The sequence below is a fragment of the Micromesistius poutassou genome (genome assembly GCF_964030765.1).
Source record: "Micromesistius poutassou genome assembly, chromosome: 8".
Lineage (NCBI taxonomy): Eukaryota > Metazoa > Chordata > Actinopteri > Gadiformes > Gadidae > Micromesistius > Micromesistius poutassou.
Window position 1 is genome coordinate 6,439,373 of NC_140278.1, and position 18,861 is coordinate 6,458,233.

At 42.0% G+C, this 18,861-nt stretch overlaps 3 protein-coding genes across 3 annotated transcripts in view; 1 reads left to right on the forward strand and 2 right to left on the reverse strand.

The window, feature by feature from the left end:
• Positions 1 to 2,633: 2,633 nt before the first annotated feature.
• Positions 2,634 to 6,500, reverse strand: dscc1 (DNA replication and sister chromatid cohesion 1; the record flags this gene model as incomplete). Its single annotated transcript, XM_084471289.1, has 9 exons — positions 6,225 to 6,500; positions 5,952 to 6,120; positions 5,726 to 5,857; positions 5,209 to 5,299; positions 4,865 to 5,003; positions 4,629 to 4,681; positions 3,811 to 3,965; positions 3,160 to 3,311; positions 2,634 to 2,745 (listed from the first exon to the last, which is right to left on the reverse strand). Exons 1-9 carry the CDS (start codon positions 6,392 to 6,394, stop codon positions 2,634 to 2,636), a joined length of 1,173 nt encoding a protein of 390 aa, XP_084327415.1. The 5' UTR covers positions 6,395 to 6,500.
• Positions 6,501 to 6,968: 468 nt separating this feature from the next.
• mrpl13 (mitochondrial ribosomal protein L13) lies at positions 6,969 to 16,538 on the forward strand. Its single transcript, XM_084471141.1, has 7 exons — positions 6,969 to 7,083; positions 7,491 to 7,614; positions 8,460 to 8,553; positions 8,813 to 8,873; positions 10,288 to 10,374; positions 11,342 to 11,463; positions 15,647 to 16,538. Exons 1-7 carry the CDS (start codon positions 7,057 to 7,059, stop codon positions 15,669 to 15,671), a joined length of 540 nt encoding a protein of 179 aa, XP_084327267.1. The 5' UTR covers positions 6,969 to 7,056; the 3' UTR covers positions 15,672 to 16,538.
• A 977-nt stretch (positions 16,539 to 17,515) lies between these two features.
• Positions 17,516 to 18,861, reverse strand: part of col14a1a (collagen, type XIV, alpha 1a) — a gene marked incomplete at its 5' end in the record, with an annotated part of 103,787 nt that continues 102,441 nt past the window's right edge. Inside the window, one exon of the mRNA XM_084471889.1 lies at positions 17,516 to 17,985. Coding sequence (XP_084328015.1) covers positions 17,669 to 17,985 — 317 coding nt within the window. The 3' untranslated portion in view covers positions 17,516 to 17,668. The remainder of the gene's footprint in view (positions 17,986 to 18,861) is intronic.

Sequence of the window (18,861 nt, forward strand, 5' to 3'; positions counted from 1 at the left end):
ACATAAGGTTTGGTTTTACTGGTTCATAACGAACCTTTAGAAATATAGCTCCAAGTGGATGGACTGATGAAAATTGCTGGATGAACATTGAATGAGTTTGATGTTGTTGCAAAATGTGAACAACCTTGACCACTGCCACTGCTTTATGATTTGCTTGTACAGAAAAATCACAGCTCATAGTGGGCCCTCTTCAGCTGGCAAAAACACGGGAAGTCTGCTCTGGACTAGCTTTAGAGTTAGCAGCAAACCATCCATTCGTCCATCACTACCAATTAGTTTTCTTTTACCCTAGATAAAAAAGGGAATACCTCACAGAGCTTCAGACTAAAACTATTTTTGTCGAACAATAACTGTTTTGGTTCTAGGGTTAGGGTCAGGGGTTCCTATGGGTTGGATTTGGTTCTAGGGTAAGGGTCAGGGGTTCCTATGGGTTGGATTTGGTTCTAGGGTAAGGGTCAGGGGTTCCTATGGGTTGGGTTTGGTTCTAGGGTAAGGGTCAGGGGTTCCTATGGGTTGGATTTGGTTCTAGGGTAAGGGTCAGGGGTTCCTATGGGTTGGGTTTGGTTCTAGGGTAAGGGTCAGGGGTTCCTATGGGTTGGATTTGGTTCTAGGGTAAGGGTCAGGGGTTCCTATGGGTTGGGTTTGGTTCTAGGGTAAGGGTCAGGGGTTCCTATGGGTTGGGTTTGGTTCTAGGGTTTGGATTAGGGTCAGGGGTTTCTATGGGTTGTGTTTTGAGGTTAAGGTTATTGGTGTGGTTTGAGGGTTTGGAATACCGTTCTAGGGTTAGGGTTTTGTTTAAGGGTTTGGTGTCAAGCTTAGGGTTTGGTTTCAGAGTCAGGCTCAGGCTTTTAACATTAATAAAGTGCAACAATGAGTTTTTATTAACATAGCATTATAATAATAATATTAATAAGTAAAATAAAATGCTAAAAAGCAAACACATATGTAACACGTAATGCTAATGCCACGGCCGTCTAGAGCCCTGCCTCATAAGGCTTATTTTCTATATAATAGCCGTTTTGGTAGTCTTCCAACATACATCATTTGTGTAAAAAAGAAATGTGTTCTCAGTCAGTGGTAAAATACCGGTGAATTATAGATACCCTGATGTTTAAGCCAGGAATTACCCAAGTGATCCTATTCAGCTCCCGCTGGGACTTTTTATTATTTAAAATGTGTACAGAATTATTGTGCAATACTAGCAGTCTTCTATGAAAGTTAATGTATCAACTTTAAGAAACGGGAGCTTAACACAATGTTTATAGTGTTGCTTTGGTTGGTGGATCGCAAAGATCTCTACTGGCTGGGCTCCACTTCCTTGAAAATGAACGAGCTAATCACTAAAGGGGCTGCAACATGTAAAAAGTTGGCTTTCTCTGTACCCCTGAGCCTCCTCAAATTCATAAAGAACAGTCAATATTACAAATGTTTACCTGTGTAACGGGTGAACCGAAACCAGACATGTTGTTTGGTTATCATGTTTTTACTCAACATCCTATCCTAGCATGTTTTATATTTATTACTTGTATTTTTTAAAAGGCAGAGAAAAGTCTGTAATTTTTTCCCTATATTTTCTTCACAAAGAAATATTATCGAGATTCAATCATTTTATAATATCAATAGAATACTACTGGATATTTGATTGCTCCCCAATCACAGCCTTCCTTGAAAAAAAAGAGAAGACAAAAGCTATACGGACCATTTTTATAAAAATCATCACATTTTTTACTTTTATATTTTCAGAAATTAGAATTTTGTTTGGAGTAACAATATTATGTAGTGTGATATTGAAAGAGTTCTTTTGTCTGTGTATGTGTGTGAGTGCGTAGCAGTGAATGTTTGAGATGTTAAGCAAGTCCGTTTGATTTTGATATTGTGCACAATAATGACTTGCAAACAATAAGGATTATTTTATGTAAAACATAAACCACCTGTGTGATTTCCCTATTTATGTTTGATATAAAGTTCTCAATTTCTCATACAATAAAGCAGTTTTATATTGAATGTGTTTGTCCTTTTTAATAAAACGGAGGGAGGCAATTAATTAGTTTAGAATACATACAGACAACTAATATAATCTACATTGGAACACCGGCGTAGCATCGTTTTTTTTACTACCCCCTTGTGGCCGATTATATAATACACTTCTCAACCCAAGTCAGTCATTAATATCTAAATCTAGGTGGCAGTCAAGAAAATATGGTTTAAATTTCTTTCGACCAATCTTGTTGGTGGAGGCCATGATCTACTGCACTGTGAAGAAGTGTCTATAAAGGTTTTAAATCAACAGTGTTGACAGACCACTGTAGAAATACCCTTATTCAAGTCCCCTTCTGAAAGACTCATCCATTCGCGCAAATTAGTCTCTCTTTCTCTTGAAACAGGAAACAAGGCCTAACTCTGACCCTTACAGTTTCAGTTTTCCGGACTGGTGGAGGACTGGTGGATCATCATGAGATTAGCTGTATGGTAAAAAGATACCATTAAAAGTTTGAATAAATACCTGATGTGTCGAACGCCATCAACACAAGTTCCTGAACTACAACTGCTGAGTTTGGAAATATTTTATTAACAATATAGGAACTTTTTTTGTACAAAACATAGTCAAAAGGTAAAAACAGTAAGGCGTGTCTTCAGGTAGCGACGGGCCGTCGGGAGTTGAACACCTTGACTCCATTCTGCGTGGAGGATCGGGCGAACTTGGTGAGCAGAGCTGCAGTGGTCTGCTTCTCACCACACAGGTCCCTGCAGAAATAGAGAAACAGCAGGTCAGGGAGAGGAACATTGGAATTATGAGGTAAACCACAGTAAATGACATGGGAGGATTGATTTACTATCATCACAATCAGAGCTCCATTCCTTAGCTGTATTCAAAAATATCCCTGCATCTTTCTATATGTTATGGACGTATAGCTTCTTGCCATACGAATAGTCTACTGCAGACTGCATTCAAACTACACACAGGTTGCTGTTAAACTGGATAACTAGGAGGGGTGCAGTTTAGCTGTCCTTTTGCGCCATCTAGTGGTAAGAAATTATTTCATTCTACCACTAATGAGAGATGATGAATGATGCTTTGCATGAAAGCACTCATCAGGGTATTACGTGTAACAGGAATCCCTCAACATCTTATTAGGGACGGTATGGAACAACACTAACTGGATGTATGGAGTGATGTCTGCTTCGGTCCATTTCTCCCGGAGGGCGAACAGGTGGTTGAAGCGCTCCATGGTGTCCTCCGAGAGGTCCTCCACCCTCAGCAGACAGATGGTGTCTGGCCCAGAGCCACCACGGTCCACAAGGGCATAGCTCTGGAGAAAAAAAAAAAAAATGTAATCATAATATCGTTGACATTATGACCATTTGTCTGATTGGTTATTAACGTCAGGTAATTGGGGCCGTGCTGGAAGAATCAATTCTGGGTTATGGTCCTCGGTTAATTAATGGTTAATTAATTTGGGGAAAGTATGTCACAAATCGCTTACAGCTCGACTAACCTGGAACATGACATAACTTGCGGGAAGGCAAATGCTAGAGCTATAGTGAATGGCGAGTAGAACCACAACAACTGTAATTGTGATTTGCTACATATTTTCCCCACACGTTAATGAATTAGTGATGCCAACCTGGGATTTGCTCTAAAACACTGATTAAGCAAAACAACAATCCTAAAATGTCTCTAAAGGGTTTACTATTTTCCTATTTCTCCAATTGCTTTGGATGCTTCTACTTTAACTCCCTGGTGCAACATGCACAGTGCACACGGCCCAACAGGGTGTGTTCCTGACATACTGTGTGGCAGAGCCTCACCTTCAGCTGGTCCAGCCTGGTCCCCATGCCCTCTGGCACACTCTGCTGCCACACGTCCTGGAACTCCCGCAGGTTGAACTTGACGGCGTTCTGCAGCAGCAGCAGGGCGGTGGCCCGGCACACTTTGTCCTCATCCAGGGCGTAGAACACCCGTTCTGCAGGATGGAGGAGGGAAGGCCCCCAAGGCCAAAAGTTAGAGATTATAAACACCATAAACCACATTACTGTGACCAAGACACATTTAGACATTTTACCAGTTAGAGCACCGACACTACTAGAAAACGAGTGAAGTTAAATATAAAGTTATTAGAAGCAGGGGTCTGATTATCTTAAATGAGGGATGTCCCCTACCATAAACTACGAAGTAAGAAGTGATGAACCACCTGCATGGTTAAGAAGATGGCGCCGTCATATGGTGACATGGTGCTGCTCTGTTTCTTAGTCTGACAACCAGGTTTAAATAAGCAATATGTCCTATGTGTAGGGATTTCCTTTTTTATCTGCTTTATCTGTTGTATCAATCCCTGGTAGGATACTGCATGGATGATCCTAATTATGTTCTATGTTCTATGTCCTGTTTTGTGGGTCTTGTTATGTAGTTACAAGCACACTGAAACAAATCCCTAGGAACTTGTACAGAGTTGTATGGCAATCAAGTATTGTATCTTGAATCTTGAATCTCATAGAGACAATCAGAACCTGCACTTGCTGTTGTTAGTTGCTTGCATCCATCAACTATATTTGACCCATCAATTATATATTATATTCACAGATAACACCGTAATAGAACACAGACTAAAGATTTGTTTGGCTCCTACCATTTTCAGTGTATTGTTTTCCAAAGCAGTTCAACCAATGCTCAATCATCTCCCTGTGTGTGAGATAGAAAGGATGTTCAGCAACCCCTTTGACACACACACACACACACACACACACACACACACACACACACACACACACACACACACACACACACACACACACACACACACACACACACACACACACACACACACACACACACACACACACACACACACACACACACACACACCTGGGCTCCAGTGGGCTGAGTTCTTCCAGACACGTTTCCAGGGGAACCTTGCTGAAGGACCACGACTCAGAGTCGACCAGTTGGGTCACGTGACTCAGGAGCTTCATCTCGTAGTCAAAGTCCAACATGCGCCAGTAGCCTGGAGTCGCACAGTGGTGTGAACATGATTATCTTCCATTCCTCATCATCATCATAATAATAATAATAATAATAATTTCTGGGTTTGTCATTTCTATTTTAATGTGTAATACATGCAGGTTTTAAGTTGAGCTTGTGTTGCCATTTTGTGTAATAGAACATTACAGCAGAGTGTGAATGTGTATTTGTATCAAGGGACGTCTTACCGTCCACCTGACAGGCGTGGATGGTCTGAAGTTGGGCCAGTATCTCCTGCTCGCTGGCTTGGATCCTCTCCAGCAGATCCAGCGTGGTGTACTGGGGACAGGGACAGTATAATGTGCACTGCTCAACTCAAATACATATTGATCCAAAACTTCATCAAGTGTGTTTTTTGCTAATGTACACTGATGACGGATACATTTTCTGAAGATAAGTTGTGATGTTTAACATCCAATGAACCGAAGCGCTCATCTAATGTATCAACTTAAAGGTTTTACCTGTTCATTTCTAAGCTAAGTTACATACAATAGTAGTGTATTTATCCTACACAGGAAATTCTATTCAGCATTGTTTTTTTAGATGTTTTCTTCAGATAAATTTCATCAAAGATAAGGTACGGTTTAGGTAAGGCAATTTATTTAACTCAGTTGGAGGGAAGGGGAGTTACATGTACATGGATTATAACTCTGCCGCTATTAGTGTACAGTAACAACCTGAACTAATGAACCACACTAAACTCACCAGGGTTTCTGTGTCCTCGTGCCCTCTTGAAGATGGCCCTTCGTAGGGATTCTCCATCAAAAGCTGCTTCAGTTTCTTCATCCTGGGCCGCTGCTTCCTCAACTCCCAGTAACTGCTGCAGAACCCCCAGATCTGCAACAGAGTCAGGATGTCTACAGTATGTCTTTATACAATCATCGGACTGTGTATAGGAGTTTGGTCGGACATTGCTGTAATGTTTCAGTACCTGTGTTTGCACCAGGTGATGGCTGTCCTGGCTGCCGGACAGCTGGTCAGGAGTCTTGCAACCCGGCACAAGCAGAAGCAGGTTTGATGTATCGGCTATCTTCAAGTCGTACGTTTTGTCGCCACTGCAGAGCACGGCTTTCTCGTCTTTATCGCCCCGGATCACCAGACTGCCACACAAGAGGGGGGGTTATGAGTCTAACGTTACACACAAATTACAATACAGTTGTAAACGTTTTGTTATTAGATTTGAATCGTGAACGTTAGACAGTACCTTTCCCCGGCTTCAATGTGCTTGCATAGCGTGTCATCCAACTCCATCAAACAATAGTCTGCTGATAAAACGTTCTCCCCAAAAGACAGACAATGGATGGTTGTCTGTAAGTCATCTTCTTGGAGTTTGGCAATCTGCACGGTGGCTTGCACCTCTTCTAGTGTCCGCATGTTGTCGTCTCTTTGTATGAAATAAGTTATGAAAACGCTATATACACTCTAAACACAAGGTTTGAAACAGACAGAAAACTCAATACCACACAGACCTGACTGTCAAAATTACGCGCGCTCGCAGCTCCCAAGTAACAGGAAGTTGGTGCATAAGACGTCAGAGTACACAGACGAGCATGTGCAGTGGCCATGTGTGTATATTAACAACTAAGGAAAAAAAATGGGAATGCATTGATCTGTTCTGCGCATACATGATCTGTACCCATTCAAGAATGAATTATGATTAAGAAAATTTGTGTAAGCGGTTCCGTGCACTTGTTTGCACTCTCTAGTATTTATCTCTATGAGGGCGGCAACAAAATAGCGCCGTGTAGAATACAGTATTTGGATAAAGCGCAAATGTACTTATTTCCGTGACATAAGTGATGCTTAAACATGAATAAAATCGAATTAAAATAATTCGCCTTTATTATATTTTAATTACATTCACCCCTGAACGAAATGTATTTTTTTTTATCCAAAACAATCCATGTAGGGGAACAAATGTATTGCCGGAATGTTTCACCTCGGAAGTCTGTCGCTGCCGGCCGAGCCGCCAGTGCCTGAGATTCATGTTTTTGAGGGTCAAGATCTCTGGAATATGAATCATTAGTCTATTAATTATGGCAAACTTTTCAAGAACAGCCCAGGTAATATTGGTATTTCAATAGGAAATCACACAACTTGTTACAATATTGGTAAAAAAACAACAACAACAATGCTGTTATTAGCTTGTTAACAAGGTTACAATCCCTTGCTAGCTTCTTATGTGTGTTGTTTAGTCTTGCGTTTCACGTATTGCCAGGACCGCTTTTATTAATTATGTCAATGTTTACAACAGTTATTAATGGACTTGTGATTATGTTATGGTAGAGCAAGAATGAATCCACTGAATGATCCACTGAATTTACTCGTTTTGCCAATGTTTGGTCATGTAGACCAACAATAGGCCTAATCTTTGAATTACACAATGGTGTTTTCAATGCACTTTTCATTATACACCCTCAGACTATAATGTTTGTTGTTATTAAACATGTCTTTTCTCCTTTCCTTTCAGCAATGGGCGACATTCTCACGATCATGGTTTCTCATTGATGCTAAGATGCAGCCACCTGGGAAAATAGCCACGATGTGTTCTGTCCGACTACAGGGGAAACACAAGCCAATCTATCATGCACTGAGTAAGCCAGACCTCAGCTAGCCATACCATTTTAATTCAAGCCTGAGCCACTTTGTGAATCCCTACGACCATGATAACATGTGATAATAGTCAGTACCAGACTGTATACAAATCCTATTCCATGTGTACAGTTCTAGGGAAATAGTCAAGGTTTATTATCTCTTGAAAGAATCTGTCATGACGGGTAAATAACCAGCAAGTGGCTGAAGCCCACCACTATGGCTCTACCTAGGACTGGTTTCATAGCCCTGCATAGTGCTAGTATTGGTCAATGTTTTCATTCTGATATGATGCATTTTTCACTTTCCTGTAACCACCATTTGATTATGGGCAGGGAAGTATTGCTTGTGGGTTTTTGTACATTCCACCTTTTGATATTTATATGAAGTATTATATTAATTGCATTTTTAGCACTTTCAAGGCACCCAAATCGCTTTACATAGTGAGTACATAGTGAGGGGTTATGACACCAAATTTTCTTTCCACGTGTTATGGGTTGAAAGCTTTTATAATTCATTTGTGTACTAAATAAGAACATTTTTTTATGAAATGCCCATGTTTTTTCTAAAGAAAGGAAGATCCTAGACACACATAAAAAAAACACATCTATATTTTGAAGTAGAATACGTAGTTATAGTATGTTTCACATTTTAACATGTTGATTCAATCATTTTACTAATTGATAATCTTCCTTTACTTGATTTGACCATTGACTGTTGATTTTTGAATTGCTCATTTCGATTTAGATTGTGGTAGTATGACTTAGTTGCAGTTCACCCGATGACGATCCTCAGTTGTTCCATAGGCTCTTGAGGCTTGAATCATCATACACTGTTTTCTGTGCAGGTGACTGCGGGGACCACGTGGTTGTAATGAATACCAGACACATAGCCTTCTCTGGAAACAAATGGGAGCAGAAAGTCTACTCCTCTCACACAGGGTAATAATAACCAAACTCCTTTGTGCCCTCTTGTTAAATTATTAATATAAATTAATTATAGTATTGTTCTCAACCATATTGGCTATTATAAGACATGCCTGTAATGAAATGTAGACGGTCACAATGAGATTGCCTTGCAGAAGCCCCATATGCCAAAGAAATACTGTGGAAAATCCATGAATTAAGTATAGATTTGTACGATAACCCCCAGTGCTGAAAATAATTGAATCATATAATTGACACCTTCTTTACCACACAGGTATCCGGGAGGATTCAAGCAAGTCACGGCTGCCCAGCTCCACCTTAAAGACCCAAAAGCTGTACGTTTATGTTAATGGAGGCCCTCTTTTGTACGAAACACCCCCTCAGACATTGCATCACGATTTGCTTAATTACTTAATACCGAATTGTTAGATGCATGTTGTGCATTGATCTGACGCTTATCCCTTTCGGTTGCGCCCGCCGACATTTTTCAGAGGTTGGCAGACGCCTCAAACAAACCAAGACCAAAAGCAAAAACTGAATTTCAGGAATTCTATAGTGCTGTTGTAGCATATAGTTGAAAACTATGTAAATATGCGATTAACGGAATCGCATACAGATACCATGTTACCATTTTGAGTTCCGCAACAGTCCGGTTTTAATGTGTTGTAGGTCTGGATAATGGGGGGGGGGGGGGGGGGGGGCAGCAACTGTATCAGGGTGACTGCCCCCGCCACTGGCCACCCCTTGGGGGCGCCACTGCCTGTTGTACATGCACAGTAAGTGGTTGTCAGGGGTGGTCATTGGGAGAGGCAGGAAAGGGCAATGTCTAAGCGGTTGTAGTGGTCTGATTGCATATTCATGTGATTGTAGAGCCTGCCATGGAAACGGGAACGCTTCATGAATAATAGGGTTCACTGATGACCAACCTCTGCCAGCTGCCTCTGCTCTTATGGAACCTATGATTTCGGCCTAATTTGAATGTAATTAGGCTAGGTTTCAAATGTCAATCATCAAAGTTATATATTTATTTATTATTAATGATGATCAAAGCACATTTTCATTGTTTCAAATAGTTTGATAATTTTTTCCTTGTGTTAATCCCTAATGTGTTATGTCAATTATTAGGAAAAGGCAAAAATCGAATATTCAAAAGCCTAAGTCTTGTCTTTGTGCTCTATTACTACTCGCTGCTGATTTTAGTCCTGATAATGAACCACATTGTTAATCACTGACGGTAACTCCATGTGATCGGTGCAGTTACGTCGAAGATCCCGTTGGTCCATTGACCATGACAGCAGACACATGAGGCCTAGGCAGAGAGGGCTTCTGAAATTTTTATTGTTGTTGACAAGGAGGATCCTCTTGAATTGCAACCAGTGATCCATGTCTGGTTCCCAATCAAAGGTTCCCCTGAAACCATAGTGAGGGAAAATATTATGTTGGCTCTGGATTGTCATTTTAATCAGGCCTTTGAACCACAGGCTTGTGTCCTGTCTGTGGTATAATTGCAACAAGGCTTGGCTGGTTTGAGGGAGGGGAGGGAGACAGGGAATTGGACCAAAGTGGGGATATTTCAACGTTGCAGCCTTCCAGTATCCATGTGTTTTGAATCTCTGTATTTTGAGAAAGAAATAGGTTCAAACTAATGATTGACTTTATCCAATTATCCAAAATGTTGCATAATAATAAGGCTATGCAGACACTCAAACTAAATGAACCCCCTTATGGCCATTGGCTTTCCTTCCACAGATAGTTAAGTTGGCAGTTTACGGCATGTTACCCAGGAACCTGCTCCGGCCCAACATGATGCAGCGACTGCACATCTTCACAGAGGACGTAAGTGTCTCTCTTCTCTATTTCTTATGTCCAACCCATCGTCTTTTGAGGTTGTAAATATTACAGAAGACAACATGGGTACATGAATTAACTAGGAATTTACATTAGTTAATGCAGTTTACTAATGGTCTAGTGATAATTTACTAATGGTGTTCATGGTTACTAAGGTCATGGTGTTTGTTTAAACCTTATTTATTAATTTAAGGTTAAACGTAACCCACTACCCCTACCCATTACGTTACATTTATGTATTTAGCCGATACTTTGGACTAAAGCGACTTACGTCATTGCATTCAACAATGAAGATATAACCAAAAAAGTGCAAGAATGATTTGTGTAGATCAAATTGAATTAAACAAATAACCAAAGAAACTGCTACCCCCAACCCTAACCCCTTCATATGCTTATGCAAAATAAGAACGTTCATGACTAAATGACCTAATGTTAATTAACGTACCCTTATTGTAAGTGTTGCCAAGACTAATAAAGACTAATAACATTGATCCCAAAAGCAGTTACCAATCGTGTTTTCCGTTGACTTTACTCACAACACCCGCTGACCATGCCTAACAGTGTGGGCTCCATTGGTCCTCAGTGATACAGTATGTATCACTGAGGTATCACTATGTTGTCCAGGGCCGTACCGGCGTTGTTAGCGTGTTAACTGCTTTTGAAGAAAATAAAGAAGATGATTTGCTTTACAGGGTTAATGGTCTTCCGCACATGACTTCTTTTTTTTTATCGTCTGTCATAAAATCAGGATTGGAAAAGGATCTTTCAGAGATTAATGATGCAGTGAATCATTTTCCCTCACATCATAATTGAATCATTGTAAGGTCAGAAGAGCTTCACCCCTGGATAAGTCGTTTATCATTCTCGTCACTTATCCTACTGTGTGTGTGTGTGTGTGTGTGTGTGTGTGTGTGTGTGTGTGTGTGTCCGTGTGTCCGTGTGTCCGTGTGTCCAGGAGCTGCCAGAGGACATCCTGGCCAACCTGACGGAGGAGCTGCCCCAGCCCAGAGTCGTCCCCCGGACCCTGAGCCAGTACACCCAGGAGGAGAGGGACGCCTTCCCCAGGCTGTGGACCCCGTACGTCTTCCTAGACACATCCCCACACACACACACACACACACACATGTATACACACGCATGCATGCATACATACATACACACACACACACGCATGCACACGTATACACAAGCATGCATACATACCAGTGGCGATTTCTCTAAGACTGCAAGGGAAGCTCGGCTTCCCCTAAAATTTCAAAAATTAAGTTGTGTTAACATTTCATTGACTAAAAATGCGTTAGAACACGTCCATCTCGAAGACGAGTTCGTTCAGAATCAGTGTGATGATTGGAGGGTCTGCGACTGAGTTTGATTGACAGCGATTTTGAACTATGAAGCGTCGCCGGAGCTCTCTTTAGTCCTCAGTCCCACATCGCGGATTTTGCAAGCGAGTCGAAAGACAAACTGCAACCTATTTCTTGATATTTGCTTGGCGAAATTGCTAGACAATTTTCATTGTACATTTCATACACTTATACACACAATTCCTTGTTTGAGTATAACAGAATTCCCACATTTCCTTGTTTGAGTTTAATATCGTTTTGGTAGTTGGCCATCACTTTGATTCAGGGAGCCTGAGGTCTGAACTTCAAGTCCTGTATTCAAATCAGGACTTGCAGGGTGACAGGGGAAAGCTGTGTGATTTCTTGGTGTTCCTTAAAGACATGGAGTTAGACAGTGCAATGCCTCATCTTTACAAACTGTTCTCATTAGCGGCAGAGCTACATCTGCAGATGTAGAAAGGAGCTTCTCCTGTTTAAAGCGGCTCAAGTCCAACCCATAACACAATGGGCCAAGGCTGTTTAAGCAGCATAGCTCTGCTGGCCATTGAGAGGACACTGGTCAAGTCACTGGAAAAGACAGCTAGTTGGTATGACAGGGTTACATAGCATTTCCTTGAAAAGGAACAAAGAGCAGAATTTACATATAAATAAATTGACAATTTATACAATGTAGGCAGAAAATGAGCTTCCCCTCTTTGAAAGACCAGCAGCCGCCACTGATACATACATACATACATGCATGTATGCACACACACACACACACACACACACATGTATACACACACATGCATACATACATACACACGCATGAATACATACATATATACACGCATGTGTGTTACTGAATGTGGTACTGATATTCAAATTCTAAGGTTAGGGGGGTGGTGCACTCCTTTACAGGTGGACCATGTATGGTTATTTTCATGCAGCCTGATCTATACACAGAGAGTGAATGGTCAAGATTATTGTATACTTTTGTATAATAGTTACAAAAAAGCTTAGGCGGTAAGCTGTAAAGTGCTGTGGGAAACCCTGATCAGGTTCAGCATATTCACATAAATACATACATTTGACCTATTTACTTTTTTTTTTTTGACCGGTTCACGTTTCTGAAAGTATATTGTATGTTGTTGAGCGCTTATATTATACATTGTTTAAAATAGATGTATTCTCTACACCATGCACATAGGCTATCTACTTCTGCCTTACGAAGGCTGTGTTAACCCTACTCAAGTGTTCTAAAATACTTTCTTATATATATATATTTAACATACTCAATATGTGTGTCTATATATGTACTCCCAAACTCAATCCCAAAAACAGACCATGGCCATTTGAGGCTTGCATTATCCTGGGACTGCCATAAGGGGGAGAAAAGGTTCTTTCGGCTTAGAAAAGCAAGTAGAATCCACAGATTGGTGCTTCACATGAACGGTTCACACTTCCTGAAGCTCAGCTATGCCTTATTTTCCGTTAAATTCTTAAGTTCTTCTTCCTTCTCAACCTCTCACTTGACTTGTGTTCCACATCTCCTGGAACTCAGAGGAAGTCCTTTGGCTCCAGGGTTTTGGCAGGAGAGCCGCTGGGCCGCTTGACCTCACCAGGCCCAATGAGATTCAGATTAGTGTTGATCACAGTCTTTATTTTGGCTTACAGCTGATTGGTAACAGTGTCTATGGTTTGGATTAAACCCCTGATTATGGCAACAGGGTTAAGTCCACCCTGTAGAGTGAACCCCAACAATACACACACCATAATAGAACACAGAATAAAGATTTGTTTGGCTCCTACCATTTTTAGTTTATTGTTTTCCAGAGCAGTTCAACCAATGCTCAATCATCTCCCTGTGTGTGAGATAGAAAGGAGGTTATTCACCAACCCCTTTGACACACACACACACACACACACACACACACACACACACACACACACACACACACACACACACACACACACACACACACACACACACACACACACACACACACACACACACACACACCACAAACCTGTGTGAACCTTAGCTTCTAGGAGGAGATGGGGAGCTTCTTCAGGAAGCTGGCTAAATGCAAGGAGGCGAGAGTTATCGGCCATAATCAGATTCATGGCTTTTCTGGGCGCAGTGTTTTCTGCTCGGAGATTAAACTGACATTGAGCATGACCCGCGGTGTGAAGGCATGATGATGCACTCCCTCTCATCTCTCCTCCCTCCCCCACGGCACCACCCCCCCAACGGGTTAACTGGGGGGCGGGCTGCCTGCTCAGCAGCGCAGTTCTTTTAAAAAATGCATTAAAGAAAAACAGGGCTGCTGAAATGTTACCAGTGGAACTACAATGAATAGAAATCAAGGATCAGACTGACGATGAATATCTATGACGCCTGAGCATCTCCTCATATACTAGAGGGTTTCCACTGTGAAATGGTCTAAGCTATAGTGACTTCCCAAAAAACAACCCCCACAACAAACGTGGTGGGGGTTGCATGCATAACTACCTGCACCCATAGTGGGTTCAGATATCCCAGTGATGTTAGTGTTTCTGACGTCCTAGTAATTGATTTTTGTTTGTACTCCATATTCCAGACACATTCTCGGACAATGACATTTTTATAATGTCATCAAAGTAGTGTTCCCCTTGTGCGATGCGTTGTCTGACTTGGCACCATCTAAATAGTTGTGACACATTCAAATGTGCCGTTACATATAATCCATCAAGGATGAAAAGAGCCATAAAAAAACCTTGCAGCTCTGAGCCTGCGCCTAATTCCACCATGATCGGAAAATAGTAATGAAATCATGCTCCTAAGAACGAGGCTTTCTAACTTTCTGAATACTCATTTTCATTGCTTTAAGGACACATTATCATCAACAGATTCATATTCCCTGCTTCCAAAACATTAGGTTGTGGTTGACGTGTTGTTTCATTTGGACCGTATTACTTTGGGTGTGCGTGCGTGCGTGACTGTGTGTGTTCTTTCAGGGGGGCTGTCACGGCCAGTGTATAGTGATGAACGACCGGCATCATGTTGTTGTACGCCTTCCATCTTCTCCCAGCCAATCACGGCGCCAGTTGCGGCCCTCTGTCGCACGGCGGCCAAGGTCAAGGTCCATTTTAATTGGATACAAGGGCCTTTTGCATATTTAATATTCACTCATATCTTTCCTTCCACTGTGATTTATCAATCAAATATGTGTGTGGGTATCTTGTGTGGTAGGGTTTGAGGCATCAGGGGCGATTCTACCACGAGTCACGATTAAAGCACAATTAATATTCAGTCCCTCCCCCCCCCCCCCCCGATTAAATTTGAATCCTTAGGGAGCATGTGGACGGTTCAGTGGTCATTATGGTTCCTTTTATTCACTTCTGCACGTGGACACTGAGGGTGTGTTCGCCCAGGCCCACAATGCCTCGTAAAATAAAAAACAGATTCTGTAAACGTGTACTGACGTTGTTAGGGTTTATACTTTCTAGTATGGAATGGGGGAAAAATTGTATCACGTAAGAATTGCGATTCTTGTGAATTGATTTTACAAAACTACGAAAAAAATGTTTTCTTTTATTATCTTTCATTTTGTCTTTAGATAGAATGGATGTGATTTGTAACTTTTTCTAATATGAAATCTGAAAGTTTCACATCCCTACTTTCTGGGGATATATATTGTCATGGTCCTTGTGTGGCTTTTCATTAGAATCCGATGAGACTGGTACAGATCTATCGCTGTGTGCCCTGCTGGAGTAAAAAATGGTCTGTCTGTGGCATCTGATAGAGAAGACAGAAAGATATGTCTGGGATCCCCTCATCAGTCATTTCCTCTCCAATTCTCCCTGCAAAGCTGCCCTTTTAAATGTTTTCCAATTTTTTTTTGTACTTATCTCTGAATCCGTTTTTTTTCCCTCCCTCTCCTCGGTCCCTGCAGACCGGAAGACTACAAGATGAAGTGAGAGCTGCAGGATAAGACCGGGGGGCTCCCAGAGTCCTGCAGGAGGCCTCGGCCCATCACACCGTGACCCATCACAACACGGCCATGCTGCGAGCTGACCTCATCTAAAGAAATGCCCACCGTGTTTCAACACGCTGCCCTCATCTGTGAGATCAAGGCTGACTTTTGTTTTTACTTTTTATTTTTATTTTTTCAAACAAAGACAAAAAGTAAGAGGCCATTTTGAACCCTGTTTTGATACGAACATGAACGTGATAGGTGTGTTTTGTGTTACGAGGCTGTGTTTTTTCTCTGGGGTCGATATGGGTTGACCGGGTTTGTTTTAGCGATTTGCTGAAGAGACTTTCCCTTGTCTCCAGATTAGATCCCACTGTGTCCACCTTTTTGGATAATCAAGTCATAAACACAGATATTAGCCCTTCCAAGGGAAACTTATTTAAGACTCTGGTTTTATGATCGCTGTCTAAATAGAGATCAATCATATTTGAATGGCTTCTGTTTCCATGGCTGTGAGGACATCAGGCATAAAGTACAGATGCCCCTGGTGTGATTCCAGTGTGTGAAAGAGGCTGATTAACAACAACCAGCACACTAGTTTTCCATGACTCAATAGAACGGTGGGTTACTCTGGTCCAGATGCATTGGTTCTGACAATATTCTTCTGTTTTTGTCTCAACTTGCCACGCCTGTAAGTTACCAAATTATAAATAATCCTTAGATTCTTTTTTTTTAAGTATACTTTGTGTAATAGACCAATAAATAATTTACTATATTTTTGTCTAGTGCTTTTATTGTGAAGAGTATTTGCTAGTGTTCTACGATAAAGAACATGTTATGAGACGCAATAAACTATAATGCAAAAAAAAAATCAACGTCATAACAGATTTTATTTGGTTATAAAAAAAATAATAAATAAAATACTCCACTTTGCCAATACATATTTGTTGTTAGAACAGATTCCTTTGCTGTTCTTAGGCCCAGCATTTTTAGTTCTAGAAAGATTGTGTTCATATGTACAGATTGGCTGTAGTCACTTTTAGTGCCTGATTTGTATCTGGCCCTGTTGCAGGTTAGATGGACTTGTTACTATGGTAAAAAATATTTGAAACTTACAACAAAATCTCAATGTATAAAAAAAAAAGCTCTGGTTTCAATAGGTCAAAATTGAATATAGTGCTGACCAATGAGCAAGCAGCTTCCACAGTGAACAGGCCCACAGGAACACCAGAATAGAGAAACAAGGACAAACCAGACCGCTTCACGTGTATCACATCTTTTGGAATAAGTTGCGGTTGAACAGTTGCAATCTATGTTTGGATAACGGTGTGAAATAAAAAGAATAATCCTCACAATTTGAATGAGGCTCATTCATTCTAAAGATTGGTGGAATAAAACATTTTAATAAACTAAAATCTGGAAAAAAAAGAAAGTTTACTTAATAGGATGGAAGAGGCTTTGTAGTGGGGGGAAATAAACTCACAAAAAAAAAACACGTACCAATTTAAATTCTGTTAGGATCCAAATGTTCAAATCAAATCCGCGACAAAAACAAAACAGATTAAACGCTCAACAAGTTTCATCAAAGGTGACATGCAACTTCCTTCACTAAAAAGGGCGTGGTCACAAAGTCAACCGACCCCGGGATGAGCGCAGAGTCTTTCCATCTTTACACTCGACGGTACAAACATAAATCAGGCACTTTTCCGAGTTCAACAGACACCGTACAAGAGTTAACACGACACCAAGTCTACCGTGGTGGAGAACGCCACTGCCATCCACAGTCTTTCTGATGTTGTGGAGTCTGTAGGACGTAGTCTCACCTGTGTGTGTGTGTGTGTGTGTGTGTGTGTGTGTATGTGTGTGTCTGTGTGCGTGCTAGTGCGCATGTCCCGCGGGCTCAGAGTGTAGGTAGCTCGTGTGTCGTCGTCGCGCACCGCCCGGGGCTCAAGCACTTGCGGTGTGTGTGTGTCCGTCGCTTCCAGGCTTCCGTACTTGTTGCTACGCGCCACCCCCCTCCTCGCTCTCCTCCATGACGACCACGTCCCCCGTTCCGCGGGCGTGGCGGGAAAAGCGCTGGGCGACCCCCGGTGACCTCAGCTCCACGTCCTCGGTGCGGGGGCCGGGCCGGTACCCCCGGGGGTCGTACCCGGGGTAGTACTGCGGGGGGTAGCCGTGCTGATATGGATCTTGCTCCTCGTCCTCGTCTTCCTCCTCATCATTGTCGTCGTCCTCCTCCTCTTCTTCCTCGGCCCCTCGCCGCTCGCCAGTGTAGGCCACGGCCCTGGGGTTGTAGCCGCCATGCGGTAGCGCTTGGACTGGTGGTGGTGGTGGTGGGGGGGGAGGGATTTACTGGGTTAGGTTTCTGGGTTCTAGACATTGTTCCGGACACAGATCAGCAGAGCTGTCTGTCTCCTGATGTCCACTCCCATGATGCCGAGCAACCCTGTGGCCCACTACAATCGGGGTGTTGAGTTGAGAATACAAGCGCGTACTCATGACAACAACCTCACCACCACCACCACCACCCACTCCATCACCATCATCACCACCACCACCACCACTTGGCACAGCCAAAGATCATTAGAGGGATTAGAGTTACCCGGCATGAATGACAAAGGCAGCCAGCAGGCGGACTGAATTTTAAGACAGCAAGACCAAACAGGAGCCTTGAGAAGAATGAGTGCAATGAGGGAATGGGGGAATTCACTTTGGATTGGGAAAAGTTCATTAAGCAGGCCCTTTTTTCTTTTGCGTTAGGTAAACATTTGCCCTTTCTATTTTCTGTTCACGTTGTGGTTTCTCCCTACTGGTCAACAGAGAAAATTGACAACTGGCCGGGCTCCTTGACGACAGAAGGACTTCAAGAGCCCTCGGTTTGATTATGCACGACAAGGCTTCGAAAGAGCTGATGAATATTTACACAAGATGGGGTCTGCGGATGTGCTAATGAATGGATCAAGTTAAAAATTGCCAAATAACATTCAGGGAGTCACTGCCAATCCATCTTGTGTGCTACTACTGTGTGCTACTCCCATTATTATTCATTTTCTGAATCAGCAAATCACTACACCCGCTTTTTGGAGCAGAACAAAGAGCATACATCTTTCGGTGTGTCTTTTTCAGCCTCGGTGATCATTATCCTCCGGCATCTTCCCAAGCCTTTTGCTCTGAAAGGAGACGATAGGTCCTTC

Bases quoted from the DNA above. Each gene is read 5' to 3' on its own strand.
- mrpl13 (XM_084471141.1), top strand. From the start codon at position 7,057: ATGGCAAACTTTTCAAGAACAGCCCAG. The intron at 7,084-7,490 runs GTAATATTGGTA...CTTTCCTTTCAG, and splicing joins ACTTTTCAAGAACAGCCCAG to CAATGGGCGACATTCTCACG. The intron at 8,874-10,287 runs GTACGTTTATGT...TTCCTTCCACAG, and splicing joins ACCTTAAAGACCCAAAAGCT to ATAGTTAAGTTGGCAGTTTA.